Source organism: Sminthopsis crassicaudata, chromosome 6 (assembly GCF_048593235.1).
Source record: "Sminthopsis crassicaudata isolate SCR6 chromosome 6, ASM4859323v1, whole genome shotgun sequence".
Taxonomy (NCBI): Eukaryota; Metazoa; Chordata; class Mammalia; order Dasyuromorphia; family Dasyuridae; genus Sminthopsis; species Sminthopsis crassicaudata.
The window spans coordinates 187296863-187315608 of record NC_133622.1 but is presented as its reverse complement, the minus strand read 5'-3'; the positions used below and the strand labels follow the sequence as shown (position 1 = coordinate 187315608).

Sequence of the window (18746 nt, the reverse complement as noted above, 5' to 3'; positions counted from 1 at the left end):
TTAAGTTTTAAACCATGTCATTATAACAATCTAGGATTTTAGAGTACTGATTTCGGCCTTGTTTTCCAGAGATCTTAAAGCGCATAAAGGAAAAAAGTATGGCACGGGGCCCAAGAAGCATGGTATATGAAGTACTCCCATACTACCTTGTTTTTTCCCTTTCTTTCCTTCCCTTCTCTTTTTGATGTATCCAGTCTCTCTGCTACTAGGAATATAAATAAATCCCAGAAGTACAGCCGGCACTTTGTATCTGGGAGAAATGAGGTCTCTGAGGCCCACTGCCATAACCACAGGAGGTATAAGCTCCCCTGGGCATGGCAGCTGGACCTGAGGAGCCACCACCATCTTCTTCCGAACAGAGATCTCTATTCACTTCAGGAGAGGCTTCCAAACCTCACAAAGAACACATCCGACTTAGGGAGGAAGTCTCCAGTGAGCACGTAATGGGCCACAGATGACCTGCCTGAGAACCCAGACTGAGGGGACATAAATGCCTGGATCCTGGCTCTGATGGCCATGGCACCAGCAGGCCTGCTACCCCACTTGTCCCCAGAGACTTGGCCCAGGACTGTGCCATAGAGAGGGAAATATTCCAGGTTTGGAAGCCAAGGAAGGAGCAAAGTGAAAGGGAGCACAAAGATCCAGATTCTGGACACATCTGAGAAGGTCAGATGCAGAAATACAAAGTCACCCCACCCTAGTACCCTCCATGCATGTAGGCACCTGCTGAACTGGAAACGCTGGTGTGTGAGGAAGCTCAGCGTGTACTCCAGGCCGGAAAACAGGAAGAGATAGAGGAAATAGACACGACCCAAGACCTTGAGATCCTGGAGTTCTGGAAGAGAAGAAGGGGGAAAAGGAGAGTCTACTCATCAAGGCCCTTCTTCCTTTTCTCTGCCTGGTGGTCCTCAACTCTCCCGCTCCCTGGGGTTCTTTACCCTTTGGGCCTGGTGAAACCTACAGATCTCTGCTCTGCATAAAGTAAAATCCATAGGATTATAAAGGAAACCAGTTATATGGAAATAGTGACCAAAATATTCTTTTAAAGTTCACAGACACCAAAAATTCCTGCTTGACATTCTCATTCCTTCCCTCTTCCCCCACTCTGGACCCAGGCCATTCTGTCCATTGCTCTGCATCCCTCTTCAGCAAACATTGAGGTAAAAGAGCCAGAGACTTGGGGCTCAGGACTGGGTTTGAGCTTTTAGCTCTAACCCAGATTTGCTCTGTGACCTTGAAGACCTGACCCAAAGGATCCCATTCTGGTGGGTTTTCAGGAACCAGTGGCCATCAGCCCTCTGTCCATGCCCCCACCCCACAGAATCTCAAGATGAAGCTCCTTACTGTCTCTGGAGGGGGAGTCCTTCCCTCTGGTGACAGCCAAAAACTGGAATAAGGAGACTGGACTGAGTAAGTCAGAGGCAGCCTGGAACCCAGATAGAACTGAAGAAACCTGGGGAGACAAGAAAGCCACCCATGGCATGGCCTCCCAGAGAGGGAGACGGGCCAAGGCAAGAAGGCAGACCTGGCTCCTCAAGCTGGCTCGCTAAAGGGCGGGGAGGTTGATTCTCCTCCTGGCATCAGATAGTGGAGAGAACACTGCACTTACTAGCTTTAGGCCCTGAACAAATCCCCTATACCTCAGTTTCCTCATCTGCAAAATGAAGAGATTTGACTAAATAATCCTGAAAGCTCCCTCAAGCTCCAGGATTCTATGTTGTAAGCTTCTTCCCCCTCCTCCCCCCACCCAGATCCAAGTCCCATGATCTTTTCACATTCCCCACTTGCTCAAGAAGCTACAAATGAGGGGATGGAAAGGACAGGAAATTTTGGAACAGAAAGCTCTGCAAAGGTCATTGTTGAAAAATTACCCATGCATATGTTTTGTAAATAAAAGTTTAATAATTAATAAAAATAAATTAATTTTTAAAAATAAAAAGAAACTACAAATGATTCTATTGCTTGAAGAATCTGCATCCCTGTTGTTCAGGAGCTCACAGTCCAGCTGAGAGAAGCAAGCCAGTGCTCTCCACTATAGCTCCACTGGGGAGCCAGGAGGTCAGAAGAAGTGGAGAGACGGCAGCCGCCTAAACCTGAAACAAAACTAATTACTACTGTTTCTATTATTTAAAGTTTAGTTAACTTGGTCTTTATCCCAGAGAGATCACAAAAAAGGGAAAAGGACCCACATGTACAAAAATGTTTGTGGCAGTCCTTTTTGTAGTGGCTAGAAACTGGAAACTGAGTGGATGCCCATCAGTTGGAGAATGGTTGGGTAAATTGTGGTATATGAAGGTTACAGAATATTATTGCTCTGTAAGAAATGACCAACAGGAGGAATACAGAGAGGCCTGGAGAGACTTACATCAACTGATGCTGAGTGAAATGAGCAGAACCAGAAGATCACGGAAAATGGCAACAGCAAGACTATACAACGATCAGTTCTAATGGATGTGGCTCTTTTTGACAATGAGATGATTCAGGCCAGTTCCAATAGACTTGTGATGAAGAGAGCCATCTACACCCAGAGAGAGGATTGTGGGGACTGAATGTGGATCATAACATAGTAGTTTCACTTTTTTTTTTTTCTCTCATTTTTTTCCCTTTTTGATCTGATTTTTCTTGTGCAGCATGATAATTGTGGAAATATATATAGAAGAATTGTACATGTTAACATAAATTGGATTACTTGTTGTCTAGAGGAGGAAGATGGAGGGAAGGAAAGGAGAAAAATTTGGAATACAAGGTTTTATAAGAATGAATATTGAAAACTATCTTTGCACTTGAAAATAAAAACTATTTAAAAAATTTAAAAAGAGTTTAGCTGGTCCTTCTGGGTGGCAGTGGACATGTAAAGAAAAGAGAAAGTGGAGGAGGAAAGGAAAAAGAAAGGAAAGTCAGAAGAAATGGAGAAAGGTAAAGAAAATTTAATGATGCTGTGTTCAGAGATTAATAAGCGATGGTCCTGTCTAGGCTTTTTTTTTTTTTTTTTTTTTTTTTTTTAAAGAATAGTTTGGTTTTGTTTTCAGGAAACCAAAATCTGCCTTCTTTCTCCCTCCCAAACCAAACCCCTCTTCCAAATATGTAGTCAAGCAAAATGAATATTTTTGTTATAAAGTATGGCTTGTAAAGATTTAGGGCTTATGTGAACTGATGCTGAGTGAAATGAGCAGGACCAGGAGATCATTATATACTTTAACAACAATAGTATATGATAATCAATTCTAATGGGTGTGGCCATCTTCAACAATGAGATGAACCAAATCAGTTGCATTTGTTAAATAATTAAGAGAACCAATTACACACGGGGAAAGAACTCTGGGAGATGACTGTGAACCACTACATAGAATTTCCAATCCCTCTGTTTTTGTCCGTCTGCATTTTGGATTTTCTGCACAGGTTAATTGTACAGTATTTCAAAGTCTGATTCTTTTTGTACAGCAAAATAACTGTTTGGACATATATACATGTATTATATTTAATTTATACTTTAACATATTTAACATGTATTGGTCAACCTGCCATCTGGGGGGAGGGAAAGAGGGGAAAAATTGGAATAAAAGGTTTGGCAATTGTCAGTGCTGTAAAATTATCCATGCATATATCTGGTAAATAAAAACTATAATTAATTAAAAAAAAAAGATTTAGGGCTTTATTTTATAGACAGAAAAGGAGCCTCTGAAGGTTTTCCAGCAGAGGAATGACAGGCCTCTTAGGGCTGTGTGTGTAGCACGTGTACAGTGCGAGACCAGTTAGGAGGCTACAACAATAGTTAGAAGGCCATAATAGTGGGCTAAGGTGTGAGGATTGTTACTATTCACATTTTACAGAGGAGGAAGCAAGGCCCATAGGCAGAGGCTCCTGATCCAGTGCTCCTCCTGCTGAGCCCACACAATCCAAAGAAAGGCCACTCGATTGCCCTGAGCCCAAGTCCTGTGCACACCTGCATGTGATCACGCACACCTGATCCTAATAAATTACAAAACAATGGAGTGGACCAGTTCTGTCCTAACTACGATGATGATGATGATGATGATGATGATGAAGGCAAAAAACCCCAAACTATCAAAAGCTGTCCAAAGCAAGACTGAATGGATCATTCTTTCAGCCAGAGTCTGTGCAGGAAGGCTAGTCCAAGAGCAAGCTGCAAGATCTGTGTTTACGTTCCACATTTCAGCATGCCCAGCCAGCGAGGGGGAGGACCGAGAGGCTGGCGGCAGGAACGGGACAGAGGCTAGCGCGCCATTATCTGACCAAGAAGTCACAGGCACAGAGGGCAGATGGAGACATGCCCCAGACAGGAATTCACTTTGCTTGACTCTGCATGTTTGTAAGATGGGTTTGGTTTGGGTGGGGAAAGAAGGCAAGTTTTTGTTGACTGGAAAAAAAAAAATCAAACAATTCCTTTAAAAAGAAGGCTACACAGGATCATCACTTATTAACCTCTGAACACAGCATCATTAAACTTTCTTTCCCTCTATTTCTTCCGACTTTCCTTCCTTTCTTCTTCCTTTCCTCTTCCTCCTTTTCATTCTTTTCCCCTCTTGCATGTCATCCTCTCCTCCCTACCCCCAGGGAGGACTAGCTAAGCCTAGGGCTGACACTTGACAGGTCTCCTTCCTGGGCTAGAGTCCTGGAACAATTCAAATATGACAATATCATTCATTTACCAAACACTTTAAGGTTTGTGAATTGTCTTGCACATATTTCATTCAGTCTCATAATACCCAAGAGGTAGGGGCTGTTATTGCCACAGATGAGGAGCCTGAACAGGATCTTCCTGACCTTGTCCCTGGGGACACGGCTGAAGGGACCGACGTCCTGCTCCTTGCAGGCTATCTTCCATGGGCTCAGACCTACCTCCAGCCCCAACCTCTCTCTCGAACTCCAGGCTCCCATCTCCAGCCATCCAGGGCACAGCCTTGGGCATCCTCCAGTCCTCTACTACCAACTGCACACATCAGGCTATCACCAAGCCTCTCGCTTAGGCTCCCCTCATCTGTGGCCATGGCCTGGCAGCCCGCACTACTGCCCCAGCCGCCAGCCCAGCCTCCACAAATGTACACGTGCCCATGTGACCTCTCAACCAGGAACCTCAGTGGCTCCCAATCAGCCCCAGGGTCAAAGCAGAAATCCTCTGGCCGGCCTGTAAAGCTCGTCTGGAACCCTTTGTCCCTTCTCGTATTCTTCCCTTTCAGTCTCCTGGCTCTCTGCCATTCAGGGACACCATCCTGTTAACTGCCTCCCACACCGCTCAGACCTGTGCCCTTTCATGGCTGTCCCCCAAGCCAGGGGGGCTCTTCCTCCTCCCCCTTCATCCAGATGCAGCTCAAATCCCACCTTTTACAGAGGTCTTCCCTCCGGCCCCACGCAAGGCCGGGGCCAACCCTAGGCGGCCACTGCCCCCATCTGTACCTGCCATTGCCTCCAGCAGAAAGTAAAGGCAGGGAGGCTTCTGCCCTAGCATGGGTGGTTCAGCCACCGCTGGATGGTTTGTGCTTCCTTTTCCATCACCAGTGCAGGTTAACGGGTTCCGGCTCCACCCACTGAGCCACCCACGAGGCCCATAAATGCTCATTACCTGACTTCCCACTACCACTCCAGGCCACAAAAACAGAAGGGAAAACGATCACGAACATCTTCACCTGCAGCTAATTCACTAGTCCCCCTGCTCCTTTTCAGCCTCTGCCATTAATATTAGACATCCATCTGAATGCCCCAGACTCATTCCACCCAGAACCAGAAAGCACTCGGAGTTAGAAGCAGCTATTTGAGATGCTTCCAGCCACGTGGCCCTGAACACAACACATCCCTGTCTGTAAAACGGGTGCCTCGGGGGTCCCACACACCCCTCCAGACAGGACTCTGTGCTCCTCCAACCCCCCCAACCCCAAATAAATCCTGCGGGGGGCCTTACCCGTTTGTCCCTGGGGAGGGTCTCCGGAAGGAAGCAGAAAACAAACGCCAGGTCAGAGATGGCGAACGCCAACGCCCACAAGGCCGCGTGAAGGTAGAAGCGGTCTCCTTTAGCTGTCTCCCCTGCCAGGCAGGCCCCGATCATCGGACCGATGGTGAAGCCCAGGGAAAAAGCCACCCCGATCATGGCCTGCAGGGGCACAAGCGACATCAAAAGCGTTTTCACCAAGGAGAGGGCAGCACCCCATTATACAGTATGGATCCCTCGTCCCCAGGAGGCAGCAAGCACGGGGATTGCCACCCTCACTTTTAGCTTAAGTAACTGAGGTTCTTCCCCAGTAAATAAAGGACCAAAGGCTATGAACAGTTTTCAAAGAGAAAATTTCAAACTGCAAATAGCCATAAGAAAAAATGTTCTCGATTACTAATAGAGAAATGCAAATTAAACTTCAAGCTTCCATTTCACACCCACTTAATTGGCAAGATTTACCAAAAAGAAAAAAAAAAGGAAAATGACAAATGTTAGACTGAGAGAAAATAGGCTTATTAATGTTTCAGGGGTAGAAATAGGAATTAGCCCAGTCCTTCTGGAAAGCAATTTAGAACTGTGCCCCAAAGTCACTAAATTGTATGGACCACAATACCCCTACTAGGGCTTCAAAGAAATTTTTAAAATGGGAGAAAGGGACCTACATGTCCAGAAAGATAGAGTTCTTTTTATAATGGAAAAGAACTACACACTTAAGCAATGCCCATCAATTGAGCTGAACAAGGGACTGAACAAATTATGGCATTTAACATGGATGCCATGGAAAACTTGTGAGATCTAACAGAAAGAACCGCTTCAGAGAAATCCGAGAAACTTGGATAAGCTGATGAAGACGTGAGCACACCCTGAGAATAATTTATATGGTAACAACAACATAGTACAAAGAGGCAATTTTGAAAATTTAAACTATGATCCACTCAATGACCATGATTCCAGAGGACCAATGACTGAGCATGTTACCCGACAGGAGATGGTTGCAAGAAGCAGAATGAGATCTTTTGAATATGGTCAATTCGGGAATGTGTATTTGTTACAGGACTTTTTTTCCCCAATGGGAAGAGAAGAAGAAAGAGAAAATAAATGCTTATTAATATGTTTAAATTAGGGGGTGGGATTAGGGAAAAAAATACCAGAATTTGGGGATATTAAGTGACCTCAAAAACCTCAGCTTCACACACCACCTCCATATCCTGGAAACTGGTCAGTTAGCTTCGTGGTTTCAGGATGAGAAAACATTATTAAACCTCATCATCAATACCCAGAACCAAGCCAAGGAATCCTCTTCCCAACCCCAATGGGCACCATAGAATACCCCCTTCTCTGGGTCAAAAGGAATGAACATCTTAGTCATTTTTTTAAGCATTATTCCAGAACAATTGGACCAATTCACAGCTCATCTATCTGTGTTAATATGATTATCTTCCCACAGCCCCACCAACACTGACTATTTCCATCTTTGCCAATTTGTTCCTTTGCCGCCATATGTCAATATTCTTCAATGACGCCACATGGCTGCCACGCATGAAACCCCATAGTCTCTAAACAATCAAAATACAGTCATCCAAAAGACAATGGAGAGACATGACAAGCATAAGTAGATTACAATATATTAACAAATTACAAATGTTAATAAGAAGATAATAGAAAAGAAATATAAGGAAAGGAAGTGAACTGCTCACATGGAGAAATTGAGGTTTAACTGATGGATAGCCCACATGCTGCTCTCCAAGGGTATACGCCACGGATACCTACATAATGTCAAGAGATCTTGGAGAAAGTCCCTGGAGCAGACCCCACAGGATGACGGATGAACCAGAGATTTCAAGGACGAGAGGTATAATCTGCCCCACTCACTTAGGAATGGAGTCTGTAAACTTGTTCCTTTAAATATTTTGATTATTATTTCAACATAGATTATAATTCTTTGTATTTGATTTTGTGCTTTTAAAAACACTATTCTGAAAAGGGATCTATGCAATTCACAAACCATCATGGACCCTGTTTATTATGTATTTGTTTCCTTACTTTAACAATTTTGGATGACCAACCACTAAACTTTGAGTAACCAAAGTCTGCAAACGGAGATATTATCCTGTAACAGAATCACAGCTTCCTGAAACATGACTGCCCAGGTATATGCACTAATACTCCGACATAAAGGACACAGTCAGATTTGGAGTAACTGGAAAATATATTTCTATTTTATCCTTACAAGCTCCCTGTGAATCCAGCTGGACTATGGTTATCATCTTTCACAGGTGGGATACTGAAGCCCACTCTCAATCACACAGCAACAACGCTGGAGCTAGAATCTGGGTCTCATCTCCCAACCAAGTACTTTCTTTCTTTTTTTTTTTTTTTTAATTCCTGATGCTATCTCCTGTTGACCCCTGGAGTCACCCGACTCAGGATGGTTCATGTCACTGCCCAAAGTTTACCAGGAACTGAAAAGTTCAGATGCTTGCTAAATGCTCCGTTCCCACCAAGAAAGTGGAGTGATACTTTACACGAGGACAATCTTTTTAAAAAATTAATAATATTCCTTCCTCCTTTATCTCACTGATTCATCTCTCTACTCTGTGAAGTCAACAAGACAGAACTGGCATCCCCATTTTACAGATGGAGAAACTGAGACCCAGAGGGTACAAGTGATGAAGAAAGAAATCCCAGCTCCCGGGAGAGTCAGTGAAGCAAAAAAGAGACAGGGCTAATAGGGAAAGAGCTGGCCCAAATCCTCTGGGGTGGCAGGGAGGAGTCAAGGAGGCTTAAGGAGATACAGCTGAGTGAACTCTCCATGACTTACCATCCCCTTGCTCCGAGCCTGAGGTGAATTCAGATCTGCAATGACGGCTGTGGAAAGGCTAACGTTGCCTTTGCTTATTCCTCCAATGACCCTGGAGAGCAGAAAGGCTCCGAAGCTTTTGGAGAGGGCCCACACTGCGTAGGACATGATCAGTCCCACCTAGAGGCAAGCAAGGGAAACCATTATTTATACTGAGCCCTGATCTGACCTTGGAGTCTGCAAATAGATAGAAAGCTCATGTGGCCCCTCAGTATCAACCAAATGGGCAACAAGTGCCGAGCAGAGAGAAAAAGTCTCTTCCGAGGGTATTGCCATAATGAGCCATATTCCCTTTCCATCCTTGAGCACATCTCACCATCTTGTTTATAAGGAGGGGAAATGCACAGTCTTCCCTTCAAATTTCTCTATCTCCTGTGGAATCTAGGAATTAGCAGCGGCAGCTACTCTGAAGGCTTGGTCAGAACAGAGTTAATTTCTCCAAAAGCTTGATCAGCTCAGTTGGATCACAGCCTTTTATCTGTTGTGGCCAAATCTCAGTAACACTGTCAATTATGGTCCCTGTTTCAGATATTTTGACGTAATCATTTTTCTTCACTACAAAAGAGGGTTTAATCCCGGGAGATCACCCATCTTGAAATGATAAGAGACAAAGTGAATTAATAAAACATTTTTTCAAAAGCAGTTAGCTGAACACAGCTGGTTGAAAAATATGAACCGCCTCATCAGCACAAAAAACAAACGAAAAGATTTAAATAAGTCTTAACAAGAAGTAACTACCCTGACAGTCTTCAGAGGTTCCACGAGGGGAAATTATGTTTCCTAGATGCAGATGTTACACTCTCAAATTTACCCTGTTAGCTTAAGGTTCCATTTAACTGCCTCTCTCTCTTAACAGAGAAATATCTGTCTTGGGATAAGGGAAATAAAGGTGGTTTACACAAATGTGTGTGCACCCACTGGCCTGCAGACCCTCAGGAGTCATACCAAAGTCAGCAACATGACTGGCCGTCTCCCAAAGGAATCCGATGCTGCTCCGGTGAGAGGAGAGGAGAAAAACTGCAGGATGGAAAAGATGGAGCCAATCAAGCCTGAAAGAAAGAGAGCATTAGCCTTGCAGCCCCTCACATCAGCAACCATCTCCTTCTGTGTCTTTACACTGGCAAAGCCAGGCTTTCGCTTCCTCGGGGGAGGATTCTGCCCTCCAGCTTGGGCAGAAAGATGAATAGAGAGATTCCCTGCTCCTAATGGGCCTGTTCCAGGTTCTGAAATTCTGCCCCGAGAGGGGGTTCTCTTTGAATGCTGAAGGTTTTTTAGCCTGACAGAGTGCTAATGAAAACCCCGGTGTGTCAGCAGGATGACATACCTTAAGATACTATCTCTATGGGACAGGAATGGAGGGCAGGGGAGTCTCTTGGCTGGGCAAGAGAGAGGGGCCCAAGGGGTGGCTGAGAACGTGTAGAACATGCTTCTTCTTATGCTGGAAGGAACCTTGCCTCAAGAATCACACTGAGGCTGCTGCCACTGCTACTTCTACCACCACTATCCCTGTGATAATACTGCCGCAGGGGGGTGGTCTAGTGAATAGAGACCGGTCTAGAATCAGGAAAACAAGTTCAAATTGAGCTTTGGGCACATACTGGTGAGAGATCTTGGGCATGTGACAACCTCTGTTTTCCTCAGTTTCCTTAACTGTAAAATCCTACTTTCCAGGGTTGTGGTAAAGATCAAATGAGAATATTTCTCCAGTCCTTTGCCAATCTTAAGCACAATATAAATGCTACCTATTATTTGTAACTATCTTCCATCATCTCCAAATCTGCTAGTATTAAATCAAATGAGATGCTTATAAATTCTTATTCTCTTTCCCTCCTTCCCATGATTTATTTCTAAGAACAGCATACTTCACATTTATGTGGCATTGTTTATGTTTTGTAATTGTTTTTTCTACTTATCTCTATGCCTCTTGACTTTGGGGGTCAGAAGACCAAGGTTCAAATCCTAATTCTGTCACTTTTTAGTTTTGGGAAGTCAGACAAAAGTCTAAAAGACTAATACCTCCAAATAAGACGCTGTTATATTTCCTCTCAGGAGGCACACCAACCGTGGCAGCAAACCAGTCCACACCCTGCTGTAAGGACTGGTAAAAAGGGTCCTACAGAAAGGAGAAAAGCTTGTCAGATAGTTCCACAAATAAGCTCCTTGACTTCTTTACTGCTCCAGCTACCACCATAAAAGCCCAATTTTAAAAGAAGCAGATGGGGGGGGTAATATTTGTTTTTTCTTTGCAGGATATGGGTATGCAAAATTGAGTTAAAGAATTAATCTAAAACTAAGTTCTTACAGGCTCCCAAACCTTACAAAGCCACCCCTCACCTCTTACTGTCCCTGCAACCAAACACATGTGCTTTCTATTTAAGTGATTAATATTAAATAATTCATATTTCTCTGGCACCCTAAAGTTTAGAAAGTACTTTAAAAGGCAGGGTTCCAATCCAGGCCCTCTAACAAAAGCCTAAGAAGTCTTTCTACCGAATTTATTTATTATAAATTTGTCCTTATGATGGTAAGAAGGGGGTGGGGGGTGGGGGTTGTGTATATGTGCAATTTCAAAGCTTGTTCCCTCTTCTCCTCAACCTTCCCCTCCACATCCCTAGCCCTTGTTTCAAAATTTCTAGGAACAAAGCCACTCACCTTGGATCTGCCATAGTGATCTAGGATGGAAGGCAAGAGGGGAAGAATAAGCGTGAAGCCCAGTAAGTCAATCAGCAGAGCCAGGAAAACAATCGTGATGACTCGGCCAGAGGGTTCCGAGTGGGCCTTGATGGGAGGTCGCCGAGTACAGCCCTCTTCCTTGCTCAGACCCATATTCCCTGCAGACTTCTCCCAGACGGAGCACTTGGGACTGGTGGGATCTTCACATTCCTAAGGGGAGGAAGAACACAATCAAATGAACCCATTTCTCCTGCTCCCCACCCCCACAGCCCACCTCCAGCAAGGTCTTTCCCCTTGGAATCTTCTGCTCCTCTTTAAGGCATTTTTGTAATAGAGAGGTGTTGGAATACACGGGAGCCACCTGCCAGTGGCTGTTGGAGATCCAACCCAGATCAGCAGAATGGATCTCCTCACGTGAGAGGATGATACAAGGAGACTGAGAGGCTGACCTCTCTCCTCTGCCTCCAATTTATCTCATTCCCAGTCAGTAACACCTGTGTCAGCAAAGGCCGCCCTGCAACTCCTTCAGATGCTATGATCCACAGCTGTGGAGGCTCTCAGAGAATTGACCTGCCCAGACTGGTGCTGAATAATATGGGGAAGCGCCAGTCTGGAATTAGATGACCTGTGTCATATATGTCATCACATATATATATATATATGTGTGTGTGTGTGTGTGTGTGTGTGTATACAAACTTCAGGACCTAGCAGAAGGAGGAAGAGAAAAAATAGCATTTATGTAGCCCTTTAAGGTTTGCAAAATACTTTATGTGTGCTCTCTTATTTGATCCTTTTCTTTCCTTCTTTTTTTCCCCCAAGACAATTGGGGTCCCGTGATTTTCCCCAGGGTCACACAGGTAGAAAGTGTTAAGTGTCTAAGGTCAGATTTGTATTCAGGTACTCCTGACCCCAGAGCTAATGCTTTATCCACTTCGCTGTCTAGCTGCTCCTCTTTGATCTTAAAGACATCCTCAACTCCCTACAGATCAAGAACCATTCACTCTATGGCACCATATTGTGGAGAGTAGTATAGTGGATGGAGCAAGGTCAGATGGCCTCCCTCCCTTGAGTGACATGCCCAGAATGCTGGGAACCCCCCCCTCTCCGTTCTTCCCACCACCGAGAAAGTGGACAAAAGTCCCACTGATCAAATCCCAAAGGCTTTGGGGGCTGGAGACCTATCTTGTCCTGGTTCTGCAAAGTGGGTGGTGGTTCAGTTGTAGCCGAATCTCTATGACCCCATTTGGGGTTTTCTTGGCAAAGCATTCCAGTACCTTTGCCATTTTCTTCTCCAGCTCATTTTACAGATGAGGAAACTGAGGCACACAAGATCAAACGACTTGGTCAAGTCACACAACTAGTGTCTGAGACCAGATTTGAACTCAGGAAGATGGAGTTTCCTGACTCCAAGCCTGATGGTCCAACTGCAATCCCCCCATAGTCTGAGATTCAATTTCTTTGTTTCTCGAATGAAGGGGTCAATTTAATGATCTCTAAGAAAGTTCCATCCAGTCTTGGCTTTCTATGCTCTATGTTCCAAAGCTCCAGCCCTAACTTCTGGTGATTCTCCATCTACAGATGGAAGACCCTGTAACAGTTATTATGTAACAGTTCGAAAGGAGCTTGTCATTGTTACAACACTCTTAGGAGAGAAGTGGCTAAACCGTTTCAAACTTACTTCTCAGAACAGGCCGCAACAGCCTGAATTTCAGATAGAATTCTCAGAATCACCATCTGGAAAGAAACTTCTGAGGTTGTTTCTCCTGCCCTTCCCACCTCACCATTCCAGCCCCAAATGCAATACAAAGGATTATTTACCCTGTCTTGTCTGTGAGTGTGTCTGTTTCCCCCAAGTAGATAGTATTAGGGGCATGAACTCAAAGAGGAGATATTTATTTTTTCTGTAAAAATAATTTTTTTAAAAAGTGTTTTGTTCCTTTTAAGTTTCCCTGAACACACATCTTATTTGATCCTCACATAGAAGAGGGCATGCTACAAATAGGGAAACTGAGGCTCAGAAAGTTAAGTGACTTGTTAGAGAACATAAAAAATATCAACCTAGGAGTCAGGAGATGCGAGTTCTGGTCTCAGCTCTGTCATCTCTCAACTAAGAGACCTGAAGCAAATTCATTTCTTCTTTTCTAGAGTTCAGTTAAGTCATCTGTCAAATGAGGGGTTTGTAACCTGCAAGATTGAGTACAGTTCAAATCAGATGAAGATGTAACGGGGAAATACTTAACGATATAAAAATACAATTTGTGGTTCAGTTGTTTTTATTCTCATGTTATCCCTTTGGGGTTTTCTTGGCAAAGATACTGGAGTATTTTACCATTTCCTCATTTTACAGATTAGGAAACTGAGGCAAACAGGATTAAGTCTGCACACAGGTAGTGTCCAAGACCAGATCTGAACTCATGAAGATGAGTCTTCTTGACTACAGGTCCGGCACTATCCACTGCACCTCCAGCTGCCCCTCCAAATACAATAGAAAATGGATAATGTTAATATATGGTTTTCTGAGTTACTATGTGGCCTTCAGGAATTCTTATGTATAGTTTAATGGCGCAGCTTTTATTGGAGTTTGATACCAAGTAAAAAGACAACCTCTAAGTGTCTTTCTTCCGCTGACATTCTGTGTATTAACAGTTAATATAATGGCAGAGCCAGGACCAGAATTCAGCTCTGACTCCTAGCCACTGACTCTTTCAAGTACACATCACCACCTTTCTCTCTAATAATAACAGTAATAATATACAACTCAAAGCATAAATTGATTCTATAGTATTACTGAAAATTAATCTATAATTACTCCACTTAGTAAGTAAATACTGTGTGACAGGCACCATGCTAAACCCTGGGGGATGCAAAGGAAAAAACAAGCCCTGCCCTCAAAGAGCTTACATTCTCCCTGGGAAGACAACTTGCAAACAGCAATTGGAGACAATCTCAGAAAAGACACTAGGATTAAAGGGGACAGAGAAAGGCCTCTAGAAGAAGGTAGGATTTCAGTCAAGAAAACATGGAGATGGAGACAAGGAGAAAAAGCACTCCAGGAATGAGGGGTAACCACTGAATGAATAGAGAGGATGGAGTGTCTTATATAAGGAACAGCAAGGATTCTTGTCGCTTCACCTGGTGTGTGCTTAATCCAGCCTCATTCCCAGACTATAAATTCTCCAGGGGGCAGGAACTATGGTTTTATCCAAACCTAGTGTGCACAATAGTGTTCCACACACAGTAGGTGTTTACTAAACACATCCAGGGATGAGTTTACAGGATTCTAGAGATGGAGCACATTCCATTGTTGGTTTGGACGACTCTTAACTGTCACTTAGCCACAATCCACTTCCCTATAATTTCTGCTTCCTTCCCCTAGTTCTGCTATCTATAATCAAAGACTATAAGGTTATTGTTCTCTTGGCTACTCCTTTACTTTGGGACTGTAGGGATGGACTTAGGGGAATGAAACTATGTTTGAGAAATCAGGGAAATATATAGTTATCCAGATAGAAGACTGAGCTCAGATCTAGCCTGTGACCCTGCACAGTTCATTTATCTCCTTTTGGTCCCAATTTCCCTGTCAGCAAAATAGGGATAATAGTTGCTCCTTTACAGGTTGTTGTGAGGATCAAATAAAATCTGTAAAGCAATTTGCAACGCTTAAAGTACTACTTAAATACTAATGATAAGTATTATTAATGATTCTCCTAGGCCAAGAATCAAGAAATCTGAAAAGTTTTAGAGTATATTGATAAAAAGCTCTAGCCTAGTTGCTAAGAGTTCTATATTCTACCCAGTTTCTGCTCTGAACTTGGGGTCCTGGGCAAATCCTTAACCCTTCTCAGCTCCCAGCCGCCTTCAAGGTGGACTAATTAAGGCCTCTTTGGCTCTGATCTTCTATATATTTTTTGCTTTTAGTCTGTGATTTGTTCTAAAATCTTTTTGTCTAAAGTTTGATATTCTTCCAATTCCAAAAAAGAAAATCTATCAAGCTCACATGCTCTGACCTCCAAGGAACACGGGGCTCGGTTCCACTGACCATTCTGCTGAAGTCACACTGACCTTTGCTTCCCAGCTGCCTTAATGGTCATTCTGCCGATTGTCCATGTAAACACTTACGCAGAATTCAGAAACATTGACTCCAGTCACCTGGGGGAGGGTGGCTGGCAGGTCAGGGTAGGATCCGTGACTTTAACCTGCTAATTCACACAAGTGAACGGGAAATCTAGAGCTCTCCAAAGCACTTCAGGACATAGAAAGTCCGAGCCGGCGAAACTCTCATAGTTTTTCGGATCCAGTCTCCTCATTTAGCAGCTGGAGAAACTGAGACTCCTGGGGCTGGAGAGAGCTTCGCCCACCCACACAGAACAACAAGTCATTCCCAGTTTAGAATTCTAGTCTCCTAATTCAAAGTCCAGAGCCCCAGGCGCAGACAGGGCTTCCTCAAGCAATCCGGCCAGCTTTTTTCTCCTTCCTGGCGAGCAAAGCAAAGTTTCCCTGGTTTTGCAGGGATGGGTGTGGCAAAGGAAGGGGACGGGCGTTCCTGCGGCGGCTCAGCCCCCTCCTGGAGCCCCTCACTCTGGGGATGTTCCAGGGGGCAGCGCTCCCGCGGGAGGAAGGCCGGTTCTAGCAGCCGAGACACCGACTCCGTGCCAGCAGAGATGCCACCTGCAGAAATACTTCCAGGACGGGTCTGAGGGAGCCCCGAAGGCGCTCTCCCTTCCGAAGCGTTTCTCCATTTCACAATCTTATTCCTATTTCAAAAGCGCCGCTCAACCCCCCTCTCCCAGGCCCTCCCCTAGGCGGGCTCCTAAGCTCCGGGCGCGTCCTAGGCCGGACCTCGGACCCGTTTTCCCGGACCGCGGCGCGCCTTCCACCCCCCTTTTTACAGAGTTAGAAACCGAGGCCCTGGGGGCGGCTGACCTGCCCGACGTCACACCGCGGGAGGACTGGAACCCGGGATTTCGGGCTCGAAGCCCAGGAGCTCCGTCCACTCTCCGATGCCGCCGGGACTCGCAGCTGCCAAACGTGAAGGGGCCGGAGCGGGCGCGGGCGCGAGCTCCGGAGCCCAGGGACGCCGACCCGGTCCCGGCATCCCCGGGGAGGGGAGGGGGAGGGAGGAGAGGGGCGGGACCCGGCGCTTACCTGGTCGCTCGGGCCGCGGCTCCGCGGCCGGGGGAGCCGCCTGGGGCTGGGACTGAGCGGAGCGGAGAGCGGGGGAGCCGAGCCGCGAGCTGATGCTGAGGCCGCGGCGCGGCCCCTCCTCGCCAGGCCAAGCCCCGCCCGCAAGTCCCCACCCTCCCTCCTCCTTCCTCCTCTCCCAGTCCTCCATCCCCGGGTGCGGAGAACCCTCCCTGGCGCGTTTCCTCTTCCGCCCCAGAGCTAGCGGGGAGCGGCGGCCCGCCTGCCCGCGCCCCCTCCCTCCCCATCCTTCCCCGGAACCCTCCTCCTCTCCCTGGAGGGGATCCCTCTCCCGGCACCGCTGCGGGGCTCGGGATGGGGCAGCGAGAAAGCCATCCCCCAAACACACGCACCCCAAGATCCCGAGCACCCCGTGAACGATGCCATTTCTGCTCCATCTCCGGAGCCCTGCAGCCTAGACCGGGGGACGGAAGCTAAGAGCCCCCGGCAGAGATGGAGGCGGGAGCCGGGCCGTACTCCCGCCCGGGAGAATAAGGAGGCGGAACAGCTGGAGTAGACTCCTGTGCAGATCGCCCCCTCTCTGGGCCAGCCTCAGTGTCCCCGGCTGATTAGGAGAAGGGAACCAGATTTTTTTCTGGAAGTTGTTTCCAGGTCTAAAGCCCGCGGCGTTCTTCTGCCGTATCTCCCCACGGGGGATTCCCAGGCTTCAGTACTGGGGGGCTGCCTTCCCTCCAGGGGAATGGGCCATCCCCATCGGAGGCTCCGGGCCTGGCGGCTGAGTCTCTGATCACAGGCTTGGGGACCCCAGGCCATCCCGGGAGGAGGCCGCAGCAGGAGACTCCCAGGTCTCCCCAAGCCCCAGTCCGTCGAGCAGGGGCTGGGGCGAAGCATTTCCAACCCGGAACACTTGAATTCAAATCCTCCCGCCGCTTACGGCCCGTGTGACCCGGGCCACTCGTCCGACCCCTCCCAGTTTTCTTATCTGTAAAACCTCAGAGGTCCGTTAGGAGCATCAAATAGTTAAATGCAAAGCATTTAGTCAAGCGATTAAAGCTATTATCGCCGTTATTAACTACTACGCCCGCTTCTGTCCATCAGCAAGCATTTCGTTTTCCCCAATAGCATTTTCTTTTTCCAGATACATGTAAAGATAGTTTTCAATATTCATTCTTCTAAGATTTTTTTATTTCAAATTTTTTCTCCCTCCTTTCCCTCTTGCCTCCTCAAGACAGCCAGCAATCTGATCTAGATTAAACTTGTACCATCCTTTTAAACATGCTTTCTATTTTTTAAATTAAAGCTTTTTATTTTCAAAACATATGCCTAGACAATTCTTCGACATTACTCCCTGCAAAACCCTGTGTTCCACTTTTCCCTCCTTTTCCCATCTTCTCCCCCAAGTAGTCCAATACCTGTTAAATATGGTAGAAATATATTGGGGGGGGTGTTTTTTTCCTAAATTTTTTATTATAGCTTTTTATATACGAAACATATGCATGGGTAATTTTTCAACATTGACCCTTGCAAACACCTCTGTTCCAACTTTTCCCTTCCTTCCCTCCTCCCTCTCCCTAGATGGCAGGCAGTTTTATATATGTTAAATATGTCAAAGTATATGTTAAATACAATATATGTATACATATTTATACAGTTATCTTGCTGCACAAGAAAAATCGGATTTAGAAAGAAGGTAAAAATTACCTGAGAAGAAAAAACAAAAATGCAAGCAAACAATAACAGAAAGAGTGTAAATGCTATGTTGTGGTCCATACTCATTTCCCATAGTTCTCTCTCTGGGTGTAGCTGGTTCTCTTCATTACTGAACAATTGGAACTGATTTGGATCCTCTCATTGTTGAAGATTTCCACTTCCATCAGAATTGATCCTCATACAGTATTGTTGTTGAAGTGTACAATGATCTCCTGGTCCTGCTTGTTTCCCTCAGCATCAGTTTATGTAAGTCTCTCCAGGCCTCTGACATCATCCTGCTGTTTTCATATTTGTCATGTTGTGAAAGAAAAATCAGACCAAAAGGGGGAAAAGCCCTGAGAAAGAAAAAGCAAACAAACAAAAAATCTACATGCAGTCTTCATAGTTCTCTCTGTGTATATATATGCATTTTCT

General features: G+C 45.6%; 1 protein-coding gene across 5 annotated transcripts in view; it reads right to left on the bottom strand.

The window, feature by feature from the left end:
• The window catches only part of MFSD10 (major facilitator superfamily domain containing 10), a 28108-nt gene extending 11333 nt beyond the window's left edge, over positions 1 to 16775 (bottom strand). The window contains exons 1-8 of one of the 5 annotated variants that reach the window (XM_074272418.1): positions 16626 to 16775; positions 11460 to 11690; positions 10824 to 10920; positions 9753 to 9856; positions 8769 to 8927; positions 5918 to 6106; positions 1345 to 1453; positions 724 to 835 (exon numbers count right to left, since the gene is read on the bottom strand). In XM_074272418.1, the coding sequence (XP_074128519.1) occupies positions 724 to 835; positions 1345 to 1453; positions 5918 to 6106; positions 8769 to 8927; positions 9753 to 9856; positions 10824 to 10920; positions 11460 to 11633 (944 nt within the window). In that variant the 5' untranslated portion in view covers positions 11634 to 11690; positions 16626 to 16775. Of the gene's footprint in view, positions 1 to 723; positions 836 to 1344; positions 1454 to 5917; positions 6107 to 8768; positions 8928 to 9752; positions 9857 to 10823; positions 10921 to 11459; positions 11691 to 13538; positions 13641 to 15542; positions 15565 to 15599; positions 15962 to 16403; positions 16536 to 16625 lie in introns of those variants that run through there. The other 4 variants (XM_074272419.1, XM_074272420.1, XM_074272422.1 and 1 more) reach the window with 4 other exon arrangements.
• Between the last annotated feature and the right edge of the window lie 1971 nt (positions 16776 to 18746).